The following is an 18,839-nucleotide window of genomic DNA, read 5'->3' as shown; positions in this document are numbered from 1 at the left end:
TTGAGAAATCTGATCCAAAGGCAAAGCAGATCACACTGTTACAATGTATAATTCATGTCGTCATCATGACACTATAGTTTAATTAAGAGGCAAACACATTTTGCCTCCTCAGCAATTATTTTTAAAAATCTGTGTCATATGTGATAAACATGATTGTGCAAATGACTGTATCAATGATTTATATGATTTCTCTCATAGAAGCTTCCCAAATCTAAACATTTTCTAGAGTGTTTTTCAATAAATTGGCACTTTCAGCATATGCATAATAATATATTTTGACTACATTAAAAAAAAAAAATTAAGTGATAAAAATCAATCTGCCATAGCATCAAAGTTTCCTGAATAGGCTTAAAATGCATCTCCAGCAGTCTATGCTACTTGAGTGTTAAATAATGAGGTAGCACATTGTTCCAAAATTGTTCTGAATTATGTAAACCATTTGCTACATGCTGTTTAGACTTTATTCTTCGTTTAGAGCTGTTTGGGAAAGCAGCACTTTTTGTCTTCTCTGGCTCCCTGGTTTTGCTTTTCTTCTGAGGAAGCTTATTACTAAAATTTTTTTTTTTACCTTTTGATTTTTCTTCTTCCACTACTTCTTCCTCCTCTCCCTCATCCTCTTCTTCCTCCTCTCCCACATCCTCTTCCTCCTCTTCTCCTTCTTCCCCCTCTTCCTCTTTTCCTTCTTGTTCCTCCTCTCCCTTTTCCCCTTCTTGTTCCTCCTCTCCCTCTTCCCCTTCTTCTTCCTCTCCTCCCTCTTCCTCTTCTCCTTCTTCCCCTTCTTGTTCCTCCTCTCCCTCTTCCCCTTCTTCTTCCTCTCCTCCCTCTTCCTCTTCTCCTTCTTCCCCTTCTTGTTCCTCCTCTCGCTCTTCCCCTTCTTGTTCCTCCCCTCCCTCTTCCTCTTTTTCTCCCTCTTCTTCCTCCCCTCCCTCTTCTTCTCCCTCTTCTTCTTCTAGTCCCTCTTTTCCCTCATCTTCTTCAACTCCCTCTTCTTCTTCCTCCCCTGCTCCCTCATCTTCTTCTGCCTCTGGTCCCTCTTCTTCGTCTTCTTCTTCCCCTTGCTCTTCTTCATTTTCCCACTCCTCTTCTTCCTTGTTTTTATCTTCTTCCCCCTCCTCCTCATCTGCTTCTCCCACTGCTCCTTCTTCTTCCTCCTCCTCTTCCTCTTCTCTTTTCTCTTCCACTTCATCCTCCTCCTCTTCTCCTTCTTCTTCCACCTCCGTAGTCTTCCTATTTGCATCTTCCTCTTCCTGTTCTTCTTTGGATACCTCTTCTTCTTCTCTCCCTGCCAATGACTCTTCTAACTCCTCCTCTTCACCCTCTTTGTCTTTTTCATTCTCCTTTTCTTTGTTTTCTCCTTCATTTTCCTTCTCATAATTTCCTTCCTCTTCTGCCTCTACCTCTTTTTCTTCCTCCTTCTCTCTATCTTCACCTCCTTCCTCACACTCATCTCTTCCCTCACTTTTAACATGCTCCTCCTTGTCTTTTTCAGTGTTTTCCTCTTTTGCATACTCCTCTTCCTCCTCCGTATCCTCCTTTTCTCCCTCACTCAGCTTTTCTTCTTCCTCCATCACCCTGCCTTCCTCATCTCCTTGCTCTTTGCCTTCTTCCTGATTAATCTCTTCAACCTCTTCTGCACCCTCATTCTCAGTGTCTCTTTCAGCCTGTGATTCCTCTCTTGCACTTTCTTCCTCATTATCTTTTTCCTCTTTGTCTTCATCTCTTTCTACTGAAACTTCTTCTCTGTCTTTTTTAACCTCACTCCCTTCTTCTTCCTCCCCTAGTTCACCTTCACTCTCAACTGTTTCATGCAGTTTTTCTTTTCCACTTTCACCCTTTTCACTGGCTTCACTCTCCTGCTCTTGATTAGATTCCTCCTCATTCTTAATTTCTAACTCTCTGTCTTCATCAGATTTAGCTTCAGTGTTTGTTTCTTCTTCATCTGGGCTTTTTATATCAGTCTCTTCAACACAGTCTTTCTCATTTTGTGGAGCTTGCATCTCCTCAGTTTCACTGTCTTCTTTTTCTAAGTCCATTTCTTTTACTTTTTCTACTGTTTTCATTGCCTTCTGGACCCCTCTGCCTTCATAGTAGTTCTCTTCTTTTCCCCTACTCTTAAATCTGTATTTTGCAAGATCATTACTACTTTCCTCAGTTGAAGATGACGACATAGTTACAGCTATTTGTTTCAAAAACGGATCCTTTCTTTTAAACCCTTTCTGCTCTTTACTACCTTCGTCTCCTCTGACGCATATTCTTTCACATTTATCAGATTTTTCAACAACATCCTTTATTTTGTTTTGACTTTCTATTGCATCTTGACTACCTTGCTTTTTAACAGGACTGTATTTTTGTACTATGAACGAATCAGTCTGGGGCTGATCCCTAGACGCAGAAGGAAGTATATCTATTTTAAGAGATTGCTTAGATTTAACAGCTTTTGACTTTTTATTGGAAGAATTTGTATTTTCATTCAGAATTTGTTTTTCAGTTACACTCTCTTTGACAAATTCTGGATTTTCCACATGTTCTTTTTCCCTTTTCACAAATCTGCATTTGTCCCTAGTAATTCGTTGAACACCACTTTTCAAAGTACTAGCACTTTGTGAATGCTCAGATTTACCTTTCATTGTATTTTTTTTGGCCACAGGCTTCCCTACAAAGGCACTACGTTTTTCTAAATCTTGTTCTGGTAGCTCTGAAAGTGAAGACTGCTTTTGTAAAGAGCCAAAGTCTGATTTTGAGCCCTCCTTCATGAGATCAGAATCCTTGTTTTTCAGCCCACCCTTACCATCTCTTTTCAGTTTCACATTTTTATTGTTCTTCTATTCCACATGAGAAGCAGAAAATTAAAAAAGAAAGAAGGAGAGCATTAAGGACAAATGACAGAAAAAGAAAAAAGGTTACAAAAACATCTGAACAAGAAAAGAAACAATTTGTGTGAGGCAACTAAAAGATAGCATCAAAGGTAGGGTATTTAACATGCAATGGATTTACAAGTGCACATATTAGAAGAATGTAATGTTCTGCTGATGGCAAATGTACTACTACACCTTTTTCACTATCCAAGCACTCAAAGTAAACACAATAAAACTGTGCAGTCAGCATCATGTCCCATAAGCTAGAGCATATGCAATGTGTGCGCCTGTGCAAACAGAAGAAAAGAACTACAGTTCTCTTACACCTTCTTCCACCTTTCCCCTTGGGAAATCTTCTGATGCACTCACCGTTATGTTATTTCTATTAAGTTCAAATATCTGTTGTCTTCTGCTTTAAATTTTACACTTGTTTAACAAACTCTACAGATTAATTTTTAAAATATAAAATTAAATTCTATATACCACATGCTGAAATGGTGGGATCACTTTAGGAGTGCAATAGAAAGATAATACATAAGTATTTTAATCTCCTAGTTAAAGCCAGTGTTATTACTCCTCTAGATATACTCCATGGTGAATATCTGTAAATAAAATCCTTACTTACATTGTGTCCTAGAAGTCAATTAAAATATTTTAATATCAACAAACCAGTACAAATGTATAGTATCAGATTAAGTTACAAAGTGTATATGATAGTCCGTTGCTCCTGAAACTGCTGAAATATTATATACTCTCATCTCAAACTATGCTGGATATGAGGAGTTCTATGTGTCTGCACAAATTCTCCCTGACTTCAGTCAGCTGCTTAGAATTTTACCTCATGTATATTCAGAAAATTAGCAAGAGGAGGCCTACAAAATTTGCCTAGCTTTTTAAAAACTCCAAACAAAACAATAAAGTACAAGGATAAGACAAGAATTCTAGATCTTTTCAACATCAGTATAAGTATAAATATATATATAAAAAATTAGCTACAGTACCTTTTGTTTTTGGAGTGGTGATAATTTCAAGGACTGGTCACTGGGATTCAATCTCATTGCATGTGTCTGCAAAAAATGAGATCTCTGTTAAAAATATATATATATAACTAATAGGGAAAGCAGCATCAAAGCCCAGTTCTACTAAACACAGCTATTATAGGAACATTTTAGTCTTATGGCACAGTTTGGGTTGAGACAAATATGTATGATCGCTCACCTCACGTATTTCACTTCCACTCCCTCATTTACTGCTTATAGAGTGGTAATCAGCTCAGATGTCAACATCTAAACTGTCTGTAGAGACTGAAAGCTACATGCCCTCTCTTACAACCCACAAGCACATTTTAGATCCACCTTCCACTGCGAAATTGTGGCTACAAATGTAAGACCTTACTCCCTTGTCATCACAACATTCAACTTAACAACCAGTTTGATACCACACCCTTGAAATAACTCATTCAAAGAAACATTACATAGCAGAAATTTTCCTTGGAATTTTTCTTTGTATTTTTGTCAAGTTTTCCTGACAGACTTTTTTCAAATTTACTGTTTCATTCTGATAAATGTTTTACAATTAATTCAGAATGGGTACAAAGCCAAAAAGGAGAATGAAATCTAGCACAAAAAGTGTGCAATAATGTCTCAGTAAATTAATGAAGGCCATGTTGTGCATCATATCTGAAAATAATTTTCTTATTGTAAATTAATATAAAGTTTTATAACTGTTAAATAAATGGTATGGACCAACAGATTGCTAAATTATTAAGTACCGTAAGTACCAACAAGTCCTAATTTTGTAAAATGTGCAATTTCTCCAGCATAACTGACAACATATCCTGAGCTGAGTACAGAGTCTCGTTTGTCTCCATTCCATTGAAGTTTAAAAAGGACAAAAACCACCACTTTTTCCAGTGCACTCCATTAAGGCCAGGACATGCCCTATCTGCTGAGAGAACAAAATGTTTTGGAAAGGTGCACAAGTGATAAGGTGAACGTATTTTTAAAATAAAAGAAATATGTAGGAACATGCTTGGGGATCACTAAATAATCAAAATGTCTGCACTTTGGTCTTCCCTTTAATATGATCCATCTGTACTAAAAAAGCTCTTCCAGGAACAGGAAAAGACAGCTCTCTGCTTCATTTCCTGCAGTTTTCTTTTGGAAATCATCAAGATGAGGAAAGTCAGAGATCAAGATCACCGTGTGGTATCCGGCATCCTTTCTGATATCCAGAGCTGAAGTGTAGGGAAGGGCTGCACAACTTGGGGCTGCTTCAGTCTTATATTACAACATTACTTGGAAAATGAAATTAAACGTAAGCATTGGACATTGGTGATATTATTAAATGCACACTTATGTAACAGTATGTCGGTACTTGATGCCACATATTACATTTCGGGCAAGCCAGGAGTTCTGTACTGGAACCTGAATTATTATTTAGCTGCTTTATTCTTCCCTGCATAAAAAAGGACTGAATGATGGATTCATTAGTGGAAAATATTACCATATTTAGGATGTCAGTTGTATCTCCAAGATTTCTGTCATTATTTTCATTATCTGAATCTTCTTCAGCAGAGCCTTCACCAGGTTTATCTTTTTGAGGATTCTTTTCTTTAAGGTAAAATAAGGGCAAGTAAACAAATACCATAGGAACAAGTAATATATAGCAAACAGAACATCCCACTCTTGTAAAACAGAGATTATCTCTATTTTACTGATACAGGACTGAAGTCCTGAGATTCCTCACTCCCTCAGCCTAAAGCACAGCAGAAATGCTTCCACCCCCGTTTCGTCAGTATTAACATTAGAGGTAACTTAGCAATCTGGCCTCTGTGGGCTGTAGGTCTCTGACTAGTTTTGCAGGCTTTCAAAGCATAAATATTACTATGGGACAAAGCTGCTTTTGCATAATCTTTTTAATAACAGTGTACCAATTAGACTAAATTAGCTGCAGTCATATTATCTATAATCTATTGCACATTATATTGTCATGGATAAAGAGACAGTGAGTTTAACTCCAATGTAGCATCATAAAAATGTACTTACATAATTTTCAGGTTCACATCAAATTAATCAGGTGTATGATCAGCTTATTATGGCATAAAACCTGAGGGTTTAGGCCTCAGAAGTGTCTCAAGGCATTTCAAATCTCACTGCATTGCTTTCCTGGAACCAAAAATGCTAATGGACATGCTGGTAGCTTAATTCTAACTGAATTAATTACTTTCAAATTGGATTTAACTGTCCAATAAATCTGAGCTAATTTTTACATAGCAGCTCTGCATTCTGCACTCTTCAGCATTGCTCTTCCCAGGAAATCACACATACTCAGGAACCAGTGTGGAGTCCAAAACTGCTCTAGAGAATCTGTGCAAAAATCCAGCACTACCAGTGCCACTGTTATCCACGCTTTCGCATTAGCCAGAATGTTGCAAGTCCTTATTATCCTACATAACAGAGAGTGAAAAGTACTTTTGCATTTCCAAATGAAGAAGAAAGCTCCTATAAGAATTAGTAGACATCTTTTCTTATCCAAGGTCTCCTGTAGGCCTTCCAGTGTCTTTATGGCTGTTCCTAATAATTTTTTGCCTGTACTCTTTTTTTTTTTTTTTTTTGTGAAAATGGGGCAAGTGGTTACTAATCTTACAGTATTTTTGTGAAGTCATATATCTACAGGCTTGAGGAACGTCAGGTACAATTCAGAAGTTGTTCTTCTTTCACTCAACCCTCCTCTAAACCACTAAGCACATTTTCCAAACATGAACCAAGTGTGAGGCAATTTCTTGCAGGCATTTCTCAACTTTCATGTCTGTATTCTGCCAGAAGCTCTTGAGATAAGACTGAACTTAAACCTTCTTTGATGTTCAAACTGAGCATTTTTTTATGTATGATGAGAGCCAAACTAGGTAATTCTCAGAAAACAGCAACAAGATGGGGAGACACTTCACCTTTTCCATGGTCTCTGTCTTTCATAGGTTCAGCTTTAGGAAGACTCGTTGCAGAAAAACAGAGTGGGCTAGTGTTGCTAGTCACAGGCAATGAAGAATTTAAGCAGCTTTCTCCCAGTGGAGGCAGACTTCGTGCCATTCGAATAAACTGTTCTGGTGACCTTTCCTTCAGAAGGTTAAAAGAAAAATAATAGAGAATAACAGTGGAATAATAAAATATAAGCAACTTCTCACACTTAACACTTGTATTTTCCTTCAGTTAATGATCCAGTGTTGTAACTTTGTATGCAAAGCTTAACAAAATTTCTTGACCATTTTAATTATTTATAAAAAGTGGAGAGATATAGGGGGATATTTTAGGTTGTTTCTACACAATAATCTCAAGCAGGCCCAAAATATAGAAAAAGGATACAAATAATTTTTATTTTTATTTAAAATGAAAATAATAGTTTCCCAAATAACACTGAGTTACTCCATCCACAGCTTCAATATATTTTTACAAGATAAATGTGTTTTTATGGTAGAGTTAGTTTTCAAACAGGTAAGTGAAATGATCCAACTCATTGTGCTGCTAAAGAAATCACATGGAAAGTTTAGTGGAGATAGAGAAGAAACTTCTATTTTAAGTAGCCACAGGCTCTTAGGATCATTTTAAGCTGACTGTGAAACTTTCTCCTTTGATATTATATAAACTATGAACTTGTTTATTCTATTCAAGGACTCAGAGGGAACACCGAAAAGAGTCAGGTTCTTGTTATTCTTTTAATACTTCTAAAATATTTATTAAAAGGAAGAGGGTCTACATTTTAGAGTAAAAAACATTACAAAAGTAATTTGAGTCTTCTTCGTGGAAATAAAAAAGTAAAATCTGACCAATATTTATCTATTACCTGCACCTGTTTTGGGACCAGGGCAGCTATCATTCTTCTTTTTATACATTCAAATTAAACACATATTTTAGGGAGCATGCTGGGTTTGTGCTGTGATTTTAGTTTAAAAAGTGTTTTTTTGTTTCCTGAAACAAGTACAGCAACTCTAAACAGCTCTGAATTTACCCTCTCTCGACGCCGCATTCGTGCTGATGTTAGTTGTAAGGTGTTTGTGAGTAGTGAGTCCCCACTCATTTCAGTGATAGTAGCAGTCAAACGGCTCTCATTTAAATCTTCTAAGAGTAATTCTTCAGATCCTTCAGGTCTTGGAGCAGCAAAAACTAGCATGTGACAACCACCACAAGCAACCTACAGCACCAAAAAAGGTCTGCTTATTTCATCTGCAAGTATCAGTACAAGGATCTCATTTCCTTAAAATCATCTTTAGGGATTTAGATTATTAGAAAAACGTCATAAAATTAGGAGATGTTAAATTGCTTCCAATTTAGGCCCTACTGAAGTTAGGAAGATAAAAGTACATGATTACAATTATTAATGACTAGTGGTCTACATTTTCTTCTTACTTAAATACAACATATTTGCATTGAACAGAACACAAGATAGGTCTGTCAAATTATTGATACAGAAGAAAGCAAAGGTATTTCCACTAATATTGAAGAGATTTGAGCTAATTATTTTGAAGCAAGTCAAATGTGAGCAACACCGGTAACCTGAGCGATCCAAATCTAGATATTTTATCACAAAATCCACAAAATATAATGCAAAGTTCTATTCCCTTCAATAGGCAAAGTATAATTGCATGAAGATCAGAGGTTGAAATTCCTAAAAAAGTTAAGTCCCTTACCACTTCTGACAAAACTTCCTTAAACTCTAAGTCCAGCAAACAAACAGAAGTGGGGCACAGACCTTTGCCCCAAATTTTGGTCAATCCTGAGTTATGCTTGCGTTTTTGAATGCCAGCAATTCGGTAATATTTATTTCTTAAACACCTCAGGAAGTAGATGAAAACAATGCCCTTAAAGGAAAAGAGTATTTCTCCTTTCTCATCCCATTTGGATTCAAGAAAGCAACTCCTCAAATTTTCTTAAGATTTAATAAATGAGCCATTGTACAAACAGTCATTAAAATTAAAAAGATGTCGCTCTGGTGCTTTCAGAACAGATATTAGTTTCCCTCCTACTGCAAACAATCTAAGAGCAACAAATATTTATTTTTATAGGCTATTACCAACTCTATACACCGAAACACTATAGCATAACACTACTGAATAAAACCCTAAAAAGCAGTCTGTGTGTGTAATCCAAGCCAAGAACATTCTAAACTAAATTAGCAGTGTGAGATATAATTCCCTTTTTCTTTCAATATGTGTTGTCTACCAATTAAATATTGTAGAAGAAAATAATTGTATAATGAGATTTCAACTCTCATTAATGATGTGCTTCATAAAAATATACACATTTTGATATCTGAGAAGCGTGAACAAAAGTTTTACCAAAAGGACTGTGAACCTCAGGAAATTATAACATAAAGTGGGATCAAACTGATTTGTATAATTCTCTTCTCCAAGTCCTAACTTGCCGTGTCGTCCATCTCCAAAAGTAAACATGAGGCCATTCTCTGTATACAGAAAAAAAAAAAGGATGTTGTTAATAACAAAGATTCAGTACAAAACCAGGGCAAAATCATTACCAAAAAAGTAACAGGCCATGCAAGTACGGAATATTTCTCCTGCAAAAGCAAAACCTGAACAATTCTTTTCAGATTTTCAACAGATGAATACAACCCAAATATATATATATTTTCAGACAAAATACTGTTGGAGATTAGTTAGTCTAGACAATTCCGGAAAAAAAACAAACAAAAATGCCAACAAAACACTAAGATTTAAATTGTATAGCAATGCAAAGGCTTCTAAACAAGAATACTTGTTAGCAAGGCATGATTATGAGGTAACAATTCCCCAGGAGACACCATGTACAGAAGTATGCATGGCATGGCTGGGAATCAAACTTTCCTAATATGAAATCTGTCTTTCTCACTAGCTCACTTCACCTTTAGAACTAGTAAGTCTGCATATGACTTCTTCTGCTGCTCATTTTATAAAGAAAGCTTTTACAGGATAATAGAGAGTCACTAGAAATGGATTTCAGAATTTTTCGCTTACATACCTGCAACTACAGCAGTATGATTTTCCCCACATGTAATGTTACATATTTTATGCCTCCTCAAGTGTTTCACAGACTTTGGTACTGAAGTTTCAAAAATGAAAGTACCATGTCCCAGCTGCCCATATTGTCCAAGTCCAAAAGTATACACATCTGTCTCTGAAAATGTACAAAGTAATTAATTAAATTTATCAGTCACAAACAAAATTAAAAAAAACAAAAAACAAAAACCAAAAAACAAAAAACAGGCAACGAAGCACCAAAATAGATACAGAAAATAATTTTGAATGGTTCAATATGCAATATATTTTCTAACATAACTGCAAAATAATCTGCTGATCACATGTACACAAAAAATCAGCTAACAAAAAATTTATGGGAGTTTACATACTGCAATTAATTTGAGACCACAGTGTATTACCTGCATGTACACCATATGACCCTAATTTTAATAGACTAGACCTCTTTAAACCAATACTAATTTGTGTCTAAGAAGAGACTGGAACAATATGAGAACAGGTTTCAGTATCCTGTTCAACTACCAAATCAGCCCTGCACTACATACAGAGAACACTATAATTGTGTTATCTTGTGACAGAATAAACATCCTTCCACATTTATATTTTGTCCATTTAATGGATTGTCTGTGTCAGGAAAAAGAACGAGAGCTTCTCCAAAGTGATAAAGATTCTTGTTGCGTCCATCCCTGGCACTCCATCACAATAGAGGAAGACTGTGAAGCTTGGAAAGCTTGATGAGATCATGCTTGAAAAGTTTTTTTTGGGAAAAGGTGAAGTTTTCCTGGAATTTTATTCCCTACTCATTTTTCTTCTGCATGTGGGCAACAAAGGAAAAGCTAGAGAAGGACTAACTAAAACTCCTAAAATTGTTATGAAAACCTGTGAAAGATTTGAGAAGGACAAAGAATATTCTGTGTCAAGAAAAAGAACTGAGACTTTGGAGCAATATATCCTTACATCATTGCCATGAACGTGTCATCAGGTCAAAAATTTCACCACCTTCCAGAGCAAGAGAGGAATGGGTATCCACAGTTGAATGTGTGGAACAACACTGGATGGAGAATCTTTGCTTTTTGTGTGCTTCTTTGTGTCAAGGGAACAAGGTCACTGGAATAACAAAGTAAGTTTCAGTGCCACAAAAGCAGCCACAAACTGGAGAATTATTAAAAACAAATTATGCTATCATTCCTCCAAACTAACCCTTCACTACTATCAGGGAAAGAGAAAGCAGAGAAGAGATCAGATTCTGTATTACTAGACCAGTGCAGGGGAAAGGGACCTGGGGGTCCTGGTGGACAACAGGATGACCATGAGCCAGCACGGTGCCCTTGTGGCCAGGAAGGCCAATGGCATCCTGGGGTGTATTAAAAGGGGGTGGTTAGTAGGTCCAGAGAGGTTCTTCTTTCCCTCTACTCTGCCCTGGTGAGACGGCATCTGTAATACTGTGTCCAGTTCTGGGCCCCTCAGTTCAAGAAGGACAGGGAACTGCTGGAGAGGGTCCAGCGCAGGGCAACAAAGTGGAGGGGAGCATCTCCCTTATGAAGAAAGGCTGAAGCTCTTTAGCTTGGAGGAGACTGAGGGGTGATCTCGTTAATGCTTATCAATATGTAAAGGGTGAGTGTCACAAGGATGGAGCCAGGCTCTTCTCAGTGACAACCAATGATAGGACAAGGGGTAATGGGTTCAAATTGGAACACAAGAGGTTCCATTAAAATTTGAGAAGAAACTTCTTCTCAGTGAGGGTGACAGAGCACTGGAACAGGCTGCCCAGGGGGGTTGTGGAGTCTCCTTCTCTGGAGACATTCAAAACCTGCCTGGACAAATTCCTGTGTAACCTCATCTAGGTGTTCCTGCTCCGGCAGGGGGATTGGACTGGGTGATCTTTTGAGGTCCCTTCCAATCTCTAACATTCTGTGATTCTGTGATACTATCACAGTACGTTTACCAACTCAAATTGAACCTTCTAATTTCAAAGGGACCATGATCAAATACTGTAACACCAAAAAAAAAACAACCAAACAAACAATGGTCTCACAATTTTTCAGATTGTAGATGAAAAATATTCAGTAAAGCTTGGGCTTTTTACTAAAGGTAACAGCAAAGCTCCCTCTGCTGGAAATTTCAGTGCAAGAAATCAACACGTTCTCAGGATCTTTTAAAAAGTAAAACATGAAATAAGAAATTTTCTGCAACATTTAGACTTTCTGCATAAGAATGAAAGAACTACTCCTGAAAGACAGGAGCTTTCTCTAAGCAAAGCCAAGTCTCATCTTCATTTTAGTAAATGGCTTATTGCATAAATCCCATGTAAAAGTACTGTATCTGTCTTAACTTTTCTTTGGAGACTGGCAAATTTAGTAATTTTCAAACTTTATGGCTTTACTCGATTAACGTAATTATTCTGAGTGAAGTTGGACTTTTTTAATATTATCTTTAATTCTAGCTTAAAACATACAATGCCTTTTTCATAAAACAAGTTAGACCTCTAAAGGCATTTGTGTTTAGAGGGAGATGTTCTCAAATGAAAATTTTAAATGTACAGGAAATTATTTTCTTTTCCCAGTTTCTAATGACAACGAGGAGAACGGGCCAATCCAAAACCAGCTTAGAGTGCTGCTGTAAGAATGTTTTTTTCTACTACCCCTATAGACCAGGTTCGTCTCAATTTTGCTCCTTCTAAAATGCACTTATTGGTCAATTATCAATGCATAAGAAGAGAAAAACCTTATCTAGTGCAGAAGTGAGGCCAAACCTTAGTAATAATCTCATTGATCAGAAATGAGGTATTTCCTCCAATTTATCTTTATAAATACATGGAAAGAGAAGTCTCTGGCACAGCAACCTCATAGACTTAGTGATAAAATGACAGAGGTGAATTTCGTCATTCTGAGCTTGAATTTGCAAATGAATTTGCTGACAGCACAAATCCAAAGGTGGATACAGCCCCACTTTTACTGTCTTCAGTCCCCGTAAGGATATGAATGGATGAGACAAATGAAACACGCTGCCAGCAAAAGGACAGACCTTGATCCCCCTTTCTCTCTTCAGTTCCCACTTGCACTGGCCCTGCTGTCCACCCGGCTTTGCGGTGAGCCAGCTCAGCTCAGCTAAGCCACATTTTGGGGGGTTTGCTGATGTAGTCTCCTGTGGAACAGCCAAGGCACCACCAGAGTGGTACAAGGGGAGAGGAAGGACGTATGGCCACAGCCGCATGGGGGATGTGGAGCTGCCTGCAGGGTGCCAGCGAGTCACAGGGAAGGCTCAGCCATAGGAACAGCACCCAGAAGAAACTGAACACAGGTCCTGGCCCAGCCTGGGAGAAGGACCTGCTGCCACTACAGCAGCAGCCGTGAGAAGGGCCCTTGAAGGATTAAATGGTTTCAGAGCTTGCACAGAAGCCAATATCTCCACTGCTCCAAGTGACCGCCAGCACTTGAGTGCTGGAACTGCTTCTCCTTGACTTCCTACATTTTCTTTCTTGGAAGAACAGGGATAATTCCCTGTAACTGTGCATCTTCCACCTTTGCAGGCATCTCCTGGAGTACATAATAGTTCTTTAATCTCTATGGCCGCTGTTAGTTTAAACAAAATAGTTCTAGGCAAAACTCTATGCAGCTTTCCCACATGCTTTCTGCTGAAAGAACTCAGTGAGCTCCAAGAGCGTTTTCAAGATTCACATATTCCTTGCTATGTATTTAAGGCTACAAAGTTAAAAATCTATGGATAAAAAAAAAAAAAAAAAAAAAAGAAACAGACAGGCATGCTTGTCCCTCTCCACATAGATTCATTTCCATTAAATTATTATTACTACTATTACTATTATTCCAATTGGCTGTTCACTCTCCATAAAAACCAGCTGTTGACACAATACTCAGTTTCATGAGAGCTAGTAACTGGATTTGGGAATTTCAGTATAAATAGTATACAGACTTAAGAATGGTTTGAAAATGAAGATAATCCTATATGGTTTGAACAGTCAGTTCTGTCATGAAAAGGTAGAGCTTCTTCATCCTTTTCATTCTCCGTCAAAATGGAATCTTGACTTTCTTTTCTTTTTAAAAGACCTTGAGACAGAAGATGAAGAATCCAACATTTTACATGCTAACACGCTAATGTGCTGCATTGCTATGTCAAATGATCTGTTCTCAAAAGGACTGCTTCACTTGTTCCTTTGAAGAGGTACCTTCAAAAAGAGGTAATACATCGTTTTATAGAGAGGATCATTCCCAGAGGATCTGTCATCATCTGAAAAAATTGAAGATATTAAGGCCACTCCCAATCATCTGTTTCTTCTTCAATTTCTAGATTAATAAATTATTACTATTCTACTTTTACGAACTTTATTGAAAAGGTACGCAAATTGGGATTGCTGCTCTCTCATATTTCTTTTGAAAATGACAATGCCAACAGCTTCCATTCTAGGAAGGAAGCATTTGCAAGTATTGTCAGTAGTGGATGCATGTTTTTTCGTCCCTGAGAGAAGTCACCTGGGATGAGGATATGATCTTCTGATGGGCTGTCATGAAATGAACAGGTTTGTGCTGCTATAGTGAGAGAAAGATTTTGCTTGTTCTGGAGAACAACTGCAAATATTGAAGGCAGAAGTGACAATAAGATTTATTAAGAAGATGGTTTCCAATACCATATTCATCATTTCTAAAATCTTGTATCTTTTTTTTTTTTTCCTAATCATTGCTCTCAAAAGTTTAATTTTTTGTTCTCTGAGGGGAAAAGGAAAAAAAAAAAAAAAATGAGTTTCCCTTTTGGAGTTTCAGAGAAGAAAAAAGGAAAAAAGGGATTCTTTCTTTTTTTACTATATACTTCCTACCATTTACTCTGATACTTGCTGGAGAGATTCCAAAGTCCAGTTGGATTTAATAACCCAGATAAGAGTGGTTCTTCCCATACAAAATTGCCAACAGAATAGATAAGGCAGTCATAAAAAAGAAATCAAACGAAGTCCTTAGGAATAGACTAATTGTGTATGAGAGTCAGGAAGAAACTTGCCTTGTACTCAGTAAAATAACTGGATTATGCTTTCTTCTAACTTGATAAACCCTAAGCAGAACTGATGACAAGAAATGAGCCAAGATGTACAACAGTTTCTCCACATTACATTTTCTCCAATCCTATTCCTATGTTAAATGAAATGGATGAAATAAGAATATACAATAGTCAGACACTCACTTCTTATTTTTTGAGACTGAAATGACACACCCTGAAAAGCTGGAAAGACCCTGAAAAGATGAAAACTGCATCAGTATCTATTGTGTTACTAAAGCCAAGCAGGACCCTTTCTCACACAAGATGATACATGAAATTCAGAATTTCCTCAAAATTATATTGCTTTCTTAATTCAGGAAAATGAGCTAAAAAGAGGTACAAATGTTTCACTTTAAAGATATATCTCTCATCAGAATTCTCAATTTGTGGTCATATCACTTGATCTCAAGATGAAATACACACTTCAGTAGTTATTTCAGGCTGTCTCTGGTGCAAAGCCTATAATGTATATACGCTACACTCACTTTTTAAATTATTACAGCATGCAAATATATATATTTTCCCTTTTTTCCCCAAATTTTGTTTTCACTCAGAAAAAAAAATCTTTCTATCAACACTCCTGACAAAGTACCTTTCACCTGAGACAGTATTTCCATTATCCTTTACTCTTTTGTTCAAAGTGTCTTAAGCAGAAGTTCATAGCTGTATCTTATTTAATAATAGCAGAATCACATTAAAAAACATCTATCTGACATTTCACTCTTACCACAACAACTAATAATCTGTAGGAAAAATGTATTTTGTTGGAGGATATTGTTTTCCTCTTCTCTTAACCCAACTAGATCTTCTGGCACTCAGCATTTCGATCATCGACTGCCAACTAAGCCTACTATGTTGTTTTCTTCATTGTATTTGTTTGTTGGCATTTATATTTTGCCTCTTTGTTCTAGCTCTTGTACAAATTTCACTATAATGATGCTCTCATCCAGGTCTACATCTTCCTACCAAGTCTCTGTAACAGTCATTTGTTATAATGAAATTTTATCACATGAAATAATGAAAAACAAAACATCTATTGGCTGGTTTGAGATTTATGGTTAAAAAACTAATCAATAAAGGTAATCAAATTCTTTCTGCAGAACTCCACTTTATCAACTTTAAAATAATGCTATGATTTATACATTTGCTGGCCCAAAATTTATGGTAATTTTTTCCTAATAATGATAATCTGATTTCATGTAAATAAATTTATTTTATTATATAGAATACTGTCAGGGTAAGACTGCATGTTGGTGGAAGAAGACAGACAAAGGCACTGAAATTTAGACGAATGTTTGCATTATTTCCTGGATTGGCTACTATTATTTCCTCTTCATAGTTTTCTCAAAGAAGTTTTAACCTACCCAGAACCTTGCAGCTTGACTCATCATTACACATAATCTTTCCTAGCACATCACTTCCACCTTTAATCTCTCCAGTGGCTTTCAGAACAATATCACATCATATTACAATCTCCCTCTGTTATATTTTCAGTTTATATTTTAGAAATTTTGGTTACATAACATTGAAGGCACTCCACCAGACTGACAAGAGATAACTTTAGCCTTTTCAAAATACAGAGTTAAAGACTGATATCTGTACATCCTACTGACTTTCATAGCTTTTGCATTTTGATAGGAGATTAATTATAGGCATATTATACAGCTGTGGAATTCATTACAAGCCAAAGCTGGTATTTTTCAAATTGTCTGGGGACAAATTCAAACTTCCCTTTCCTGCTTCTACACAGTTATACCTCAGGATACAACTTGTGGAAGTAAATAGCCAGCAATGCTTTGCACACATCTCTTTGAAAAATTAACTTACCATTGGCACAGAATTATTTAATAGTAGAGTAATATACACCATTTTTTGCTTTCCAAGTACGATACTTACAACCCTGTGAACTAATATACAACAGTTTTATTTGCCGATTTTACAACTTGAACAATATGTTGAATGTCTGTATCTTTACTAGTTTTATACCTATGTTAAAAATTCTGCTTAAAGTCACTGGCAAATTCTGTATCAGAAAAGAGACATTTAATCCATTTAGGTATCTAGTAGACTGCAGATCTCCATCACTATTAACAGACAGTTACTTCAGAAGTGACTTCCTAAATATTCAGGGCCATTTACATTTACTACAGATTGGGACCTTTCCTCTAAAATTCCCTCCACACACCAATAGCACTTTCAAGCTCCTCAGAGAAAACAAACATCTGTCATCTGTGTTGCACTAGGAGGCGCTGCCTTGTTACAATCCCAGTAATAAAGGTGCTCACTCTGTAAAGTACCTCTTAAAATGCTACTTATTGGAGCTGACACTATAAAGAAAAAGAAGATAGTATCAGTAATCTTTCATCCCTTCAGATGCTGGGAATCCTGAGCTGTGTGGAATTAAACAGGCCTCCAGCCACCACAGAAAGCTACACAGATCACATCCATGAAAGGTTATCCCATTTTGGACATTTGAGCTCTTATAGGATTTTCTTACAAGCAAAACAACCCTATTTGTTATTTATACCATCAAATAAAAAGGACATTCACATGGGAACTTGCTGCTGAAGTTTTATATAAAGGCAAGGACGTGCAGGTGGTGTAACCACTGGGACCAAGCAGGAGCTTCCTGCAAGCTTCTCGGTTATAACCAGCTGGTGAAGATCATCCTGTAGCAAAGGCACGTGTGCAGCCCAGACATGAACATCAAGCTACAAAGCCATATGGTCTTCCAGTTAGAATCACTACAGCATCTTTCATTTCAGTGGGGTATCAATTCTTCAAAGTAAATTGAGTTTACAGATTAAGTTATAGGGCTGTAAAAAAAGCCAGTTAAACTGCATACCTGTTAGCACCACTGTGTGTTCTCCACCACAAGCAACCTTATTAACCTTTTCCATAATTCCAGGTACAGGCTGTGGGACTCTATTGTTCTTCAGCTGTTCAGGCAATAATCCCAGTTTCCCATTCTCAGGTTCTCCAAAAGTATAGAGCTCACCATCTCCTGTCAAAATACAGAACAGAGCAGGATTTCCAGCATGTACTCAGAAGCAAGGCCGGCTTGCCAAGACTGCTGCAGGCACACATCAGTAAGACAGGAAAGTGTACGAACACTATGGGATAATTGAACATATCTGTATAATGTCCAAACAGCTACAAAAGCAGCCTGCTTTGATGGGACAAGAAGCAGCTAAATTTTAGCCCCCTCTTCAAGATAAGAACTGCAAAATTTAGCCTGCAAGAAATCTAGTCAAGGGAAAAACAAAACCATATACACCATGCTTCTGAGAGACTATAATTCCCTCTCTAATCAGTTTTTATGTCAACTGAAGTTGCTTGTAAGAATCTCAATTAAAACAGAAAATCATTTTGCATGGAATTTCGAAGGAAAACCCACACTTTTTTCTTGTAAGATATAGAGAAAAAAATAAAAGAGTAAGTGACATGAAACTGTATGTGGACTGGACAGCAAGAAGAGAGCTATATATCCAACAACAGGAATACTGCAGTAGTTCCACAGCAAGAACTCCACCAAAATGAAGTTAAAAAAATACTGACAGGTCTTTACAGATCTCTTCCTGTAACTTCTTTCTGATCTGCTACATAATCATACAAGAGTCTTCTCATTCACACAGACTTTTAAAGAATCCAATTCAAAAACTGTTCAATCCCAAATTCAGGTAACTAATTTTCTTTCAAGTTTCCTTTATTTTTTTATTTTCCAATCACTTTCTTTGCTTTTCAACTGCTATGCAAGTCCCAGTTACCCTTCAAGGCAGCACTCTATATATCCTTCTACCATAGTCAAAAACAGAATACATAAAATGTAGCTTCCGTTGCTATACTTACAATTTATCTATGTTTATCTACTTCTTTTACATTTATCTACATTTTACATTTATCCACATCCTTGTTTT

At 36.8% G+C, this 18,839-nt stretch overlaps 1 protein-coding gene across 3 annotated transcripts in view; it reads right to left on the bottom strand.

The window, feature by feature from the left end:
• Positions 1-221: 221 nt before the first annotated feature.
• RPGR (retinitis pigmentosa GTPase regulator) overlaps positions 222-18,839 on the bottom strand; it is a 39,917-nt gene continuing 21,299 nt past the window's right edge. For 2 of the 3 annotated variants that reach the window (XM_065070284.1, XM_065070305.1), the window contains exons 7-14: positions 17,768-17,926; positions 9,863-10,018; positions 9,187-9,311; positions 7,860-8,042; positions 6,805-6,970; positions 5,361-5,467; positions 3,857-3,922; positions 223-2,822 (exon numbers count right to left, since the gene is read on the bottom strand). In XM_065070284.1, the coding sequence (XP_064926356.1) occupies positions 375-2,822; positions 3,857-3,922; positions 5,361-5,467; positions 6,805-6,970; positions 7,860-8,042; positions 9,187-9,311; positions 9,863-10,018; positions 17,768-17,926 (3,410 nt within the window). In that variant the 3' untranslated portion in view covers positions 223-374. Of the gene's footprint in view, positions 2,823-3,856; positions 3,923-5,360; positions 5,468-6,804; positions 6,971-7,859; positions 8,043-9,186; positions 9,312-9,862; positions 10,019-17,767; positions 17,927-18,839 lie in introns of all 3 variants that reach the window. The other variant, XM_065070295.1, reaches the window with a different exon arrangement.

Source organism: Columba livia, chromosome 1, assembly GCF_036013475.1.
Source record: "Columba livia isolate bColLiv1 breed racing homer chromosome 1, bColLiv1.pat.W.v2, whole genome shotgun sequence".
In the NCBI taxonomy this organism is placed as follows: Eukaryota; Metazoa; Chordata; class Aves; order Columbiformes; family Columbidae; genus Columba; species Columba livia.
Note: the sequence above shows the minus strand (reverse complement) of the source record. Positions and strands in the feature narration are given on the sequence as shown.